Below are 4,271 nucleotides of genomic sequence, written 5' to 3' on the forward strand. Positions count from 1 at the left end.
TGCTGCTGAGGAAGCAGCAGCAGCAGCAGCAGCAGATGATGGTAGTGGAGTGGGTAAGCGACTGCACTTGGGGGTATCTGAGCGCAGCAGCAGCAGCAGCAGCAGCAACAGCAGCGGTGGTGGGAGCCGCCGCAGCAGCAGGAACGGCAGCCGATCAAGCAGCAGCAGCAATCTGAGAGGAAGCAGGGGCCCCCACGCTTCAGGGCACACCTGCAGCGACGCCGAAACCAGCAGCAGCAGCAGCAGCAGTAGCAGCAGCAGCAGTGGCGTAGGTGAAGGCAGCGCGATGCGGCGGACGAGCAGCAACCGTTACAGCAGCAGCAGCAGCAGCAGCAGCAGGTTGCTGCAGCTGCACGGTTTCATAAGCAGCAGCCCCTCCTTCTCTCTAGCGAATCGCCCGTCCCTACCCATCACGATCAACAGCAGCAGCAGCAGCAGCAGCAGCAGCAGGAGTGGGAGGGTGCGTCTTGGCGGAGAAGATTCTTTATTGCGTTTGTTTCGTTCAGAGTTGTTCGACTCGCACTTTCACATGTTTTATTTGTTTAAAAGAAAAGAAGAGGGGGTGCATGAGTACTTAGTGCATCTGCTGTACACCCGAAGAAACATCGCAGACATCAATTACTATCTGCCGCAGCTCTGCCAGCTAGCACTCACAAGGTCTGCTGCAGTAGTGCTGCTGCTGCTGCTGCTGCTGATGATGATGCTGATGCTGCTGATGCCGCTGTTGTTGCTGTTTTTGGTGGTGTTAAGGCTGCTGCAGACGTTGCTGCTGCTGTTATTGCTGCTGCTGCGGGTGTTAACGTTAGTTGGGCTGCTGCTGCGGGTGCATTTGCTGCTGGTGTTTGATTAGCTGCTGCTTGATTAGCTGCTGCGTGTGCTGCTGTTTGAGGTGTTTTGCTGCTGCAGGTTTGGGGTGTCTCCTCTCTACCGATTTTTGTTAGATGTTTGCAGCACTTTTATTCATTTTGCTCTCCGCGCTGCTTGGCTCTTTCAGAGCTTTGCTGAAGATAAAATACCTGGTAGCTGCTGCTGCTGCTGCTGCTGCTGCTGCTGCTAATGCTGCTGCTGCTAATGATGCTTATGCTGTTGCTGCTATTGATGCTTATGCTGCTGCTAATGCTGCTGCTGCTGCTGCTAATGATGCTGCTGCTAATGGTGCTTATGCTGCTGCTGCTGCTAATGGTGCTTATGCTGCTGCTGCTGCTAATGGTGCTTATGATGCTGCTGCTGCTAATGATGCTTATGCTGCTGCTGCTGCTAATGATGCTTATGCTGCTGCTGCTGCTAATGATGCTTATGCTGCTGCTAATGCTGCTGCTGCTAATGATGCTTATGCTGCTGCTGCTAATGCTGCTAATGATGCTTATGCTGCTGCTGCTAATGCTGCTGCTGCTGCTGCTGCTGCTGCTGCTGCTGCTGCAGGGTTGGAAGAGGCTGCGCAGAAGATGACGCAGGAAGTAGAGATGGCTTTGGTCAACAGCAAACCCCTGGGGCATGCAATGTACATGCGCTCAGCCAGCAGCAGCAGCAGCAGCAGCAGCAGCAGCAGCGGCAGCAGCAGCAGCGGGAAGGTTGGGAACGCCTGCAGAAGTCTTTCTGCTGTGCTAGGACAGACGCAGCAGCACCAGGAGCAGCAGCAGCAGAAGCTGCAGCAGCAGCAGAAGCAACCCCACACGGACCTATTCAAGCGACACACGCTGCTGCACCTGCTGTGGCAGCAGCAGCAGCAGCAGCAGATTCCTCCGCAGCAGCTGCAGCGCCTGTCGAGGGCCTTGTGTGCTGCTGACGTTGAAGAGCCCATACAAACTGCAGCAGCACCACCACCACGTGCAGCAGCAGCAGCAACAGCAGCATCACCATCAGCAGCAGCAACAGCAGCAGCAGCAGACCAGGCCGAGCGACGAACAGACCCACCTCAACAGCTGCAGCTGCAGCAACAGCAGCAGCAGCAGCAAAATCGTCAAGAACAACGACAAGAGCAGCAGCAGCATCACCATCATCAGCATCACCATCAGCAGCATCATCATCATCAGCAGCAGCATCAGCATCAGCTGCAGCAGCAGCAGCAGCAGCAGCAGCAAGTGGCGCCCTTTCTTGCAGCACTAGACCCTGCTGAGCAGACGCGTTTGCTTCCTCCGCGTTTACCTGCTGCTTTCAATCAACATGTTGGTCCTGTCTCAGTCGCAGGAGCTAGGGTAAGACTTCTTGCTGCTGCTGCTGCTGCTGGTTCTGCTGCTGCTGTCGGTGCCGCTGCTGCTGTTGTCGGTGCCGCTGCTGCTACTGGCGGTGGTGGTGGTGCTGCTGCTGTTGGTGCTGCTGCTGCTGCTGGTTCTGCTGCTGCTGTTGGTGCTGCTGCTGCTGCTTCTGCTTCTGGCGCTACGAGTTGGCGCGATGCCGATGCTGCTGTTGCTACCTGTTGATCTGCTGCTGCTGCTGCTGCTGCTGCATTTGCATTTCCCTTCTGCCGCTGCTGCGTCGTCATCGCCCATCTGCTGCTGCTGCTGCTGCTGCTGCTGCAGGCGAAGCTTCCTTCTGTGTACGCGAAGCTGGGCAATCCGTTAGCGCTGACGACACTGTCTCCGCCGAATCTCTGCTGCGGTTGCTGCAGCAACAGCAGAAGCAGCAGCAGCAGCAACAGCAGCAGCAGCAGCAACAGCAGCATGGGGTGTACGGACAGCTGCGTTGCAGTTGAGCTGCACCAGTTTGTAATGAAGCAGCGGCGCTGCGATTATTTTAATGCTTTAAACCACTTCGTATCTCTTCTTATTGACGTCAGCAACATTCTTGCTGCAGAACCAGACAGAACTATCAGGTATGCTGCTGCTGCTGCTGCTGCTGCACTTGCTGTTGCTGCTGCTGCTGCTGCTGCTGCACTTGCTGTTGCTACTGCAGTTGCTGCTGCTGCTGCACTCGGTGTTGCTGCTGCACGTGCTGCTGCTGCTGCACTTGGTGCTGCTTCTGCTGCTGCACTTGTTGCTGCTGCAGCTGCTGCAGTAGCTGCTGCTGCGAACAAACAAATAAATAATTTCTGAGTAGCCTGTAAATAATCAGCAAGACGAGTAAATGAGCGAGCAAATAAAATTATATATTTATTTATTTATTCTTTAAAAGAACATATAAAAATATACTTAAATATTATTTATTTATTTATTTATTTATTTATTTATTACTTCTCAGGCCTGCGCTATTATATAACATGTGTGAAAGTTTAAACTCTTGGTTGTTGTCTCGCCGTTTGTTTGTTGCTGCAAGCGGAGGAGATTTTAGTTTAGCAGGGGTAACTATACCTTTAGAAGAAGTAGGAGCAGAGCCTATGCATCACTGCAGCAGCAGCAGCAGCAGCAGCAGCAGCAGCAGCAGCAGCAGCAGCAGCAGCAGTGGTGGTGGTGGTGGTGAAGGGGGCCGTGCGATGCACGGGGGTTATAGTAGAGGCATCTACAGCAGCAGCTTTGTCTCTGCAGCAGCAGGAGCAGCAGCAGCAGACGCTGCAGCTGCAGCTGCAGCAGCAGCAGCAGCAGCAACGCATCGACCTGCTGTGCAGCTGCTGCGAATAGAAAGCAGAGACAGCAGAACGCTCAGCTCTAAGAAGAGAGCCCCATACCTTCTTATTGTTGAAGTTTGTAATCTCGATGAGGTGCTGCTGCTGCTGCTGCTGCTTCTATTGGTGCTGCTGTTGTTGCTGCTGCTGTTTCTATTGGTGCTGCTGTTATTGCTGCTGCTGCTGGTGTTGTTATTGCTGTTGGTGGTGCTGCTTCTATTGGTGCTGTTGCTGCTTCTATTACTGCTACTGCTGCTGCTGCTTCTATTACTGCTGCTGCTTCTATTACTGCTGCTGCTCCTGCTGCTTCTATTACTGCTGCTGCTCCTGCTGCTTCTATTACTGCTGCTGCTGCTGCTGCTTCTATTACTGCTGCTGCTCCTGCTGTTTCTATTACTGCTGCTGCTGCTGCTGCTGCTTCTATTACTGCTACTGCTGCTGCTGCTGCTGCTGCTATTGGTTGTACAGGATTTGGAGCAGTTCTCAGATGACTTGGAGGTGCAGCGAGAAGAAGTGCAGCAAAAGCCGCTCTTCATTTACAACTGTCTTCTTAAAGAATTAAAAGTATAAGCAGCAATAGCTTTTATTATTTGCTTTATGTATATATGTATATAGATATATAATATATAATATATATATTATATATATTATATGTATAATATATATAAAATATAATATATATATTATTATAATGATAGTCTATAGTATAAACATAACTATGTATATATATATA

General features: G+C 51.8%; 1 protein-coding gene across 1 annotated transcript; it reads left to right on the forward strand.

Annotated features, from left to right (window-relative positions):
• EAH_00063830 (phosphatidylinositol 3-and 4-kinase domain-containing protein, putative) lies at positions 1–4,108 on the forward strand (the record flags this gene model as incomplete). Its single annotated transcript, XM_013393063.1, has 5 exons — positions 1–657; positions 995–2,195; positions 2,520–2,812; positions 3,178–3,634; positions 4,007–4,108. Coding segments are annotated over 5 exons (2,710 nt in total), but the record flags the coding sequence as incomplete, so codon positions are not given.
• Between the last annotated feature and the right edge of the window lie 163 nt (positions 4,109–4,271).

The sequence above is a fragment of the Eimeria acervulina genome, genomic scaffold (assembly GCF_000499425.1).
Source record: "Eimeria acervulina Houghton genomic scaffold, Eah_scaff1893, whole genome shotgun sequence".
In the NCBI taxonomy this organism is placed as follows: Eukaryota; Apicomplexa; class Conoidasida; order Eucoccidiorida; family Eimeriidae; genus Eimeria; species Eimeria acervulina.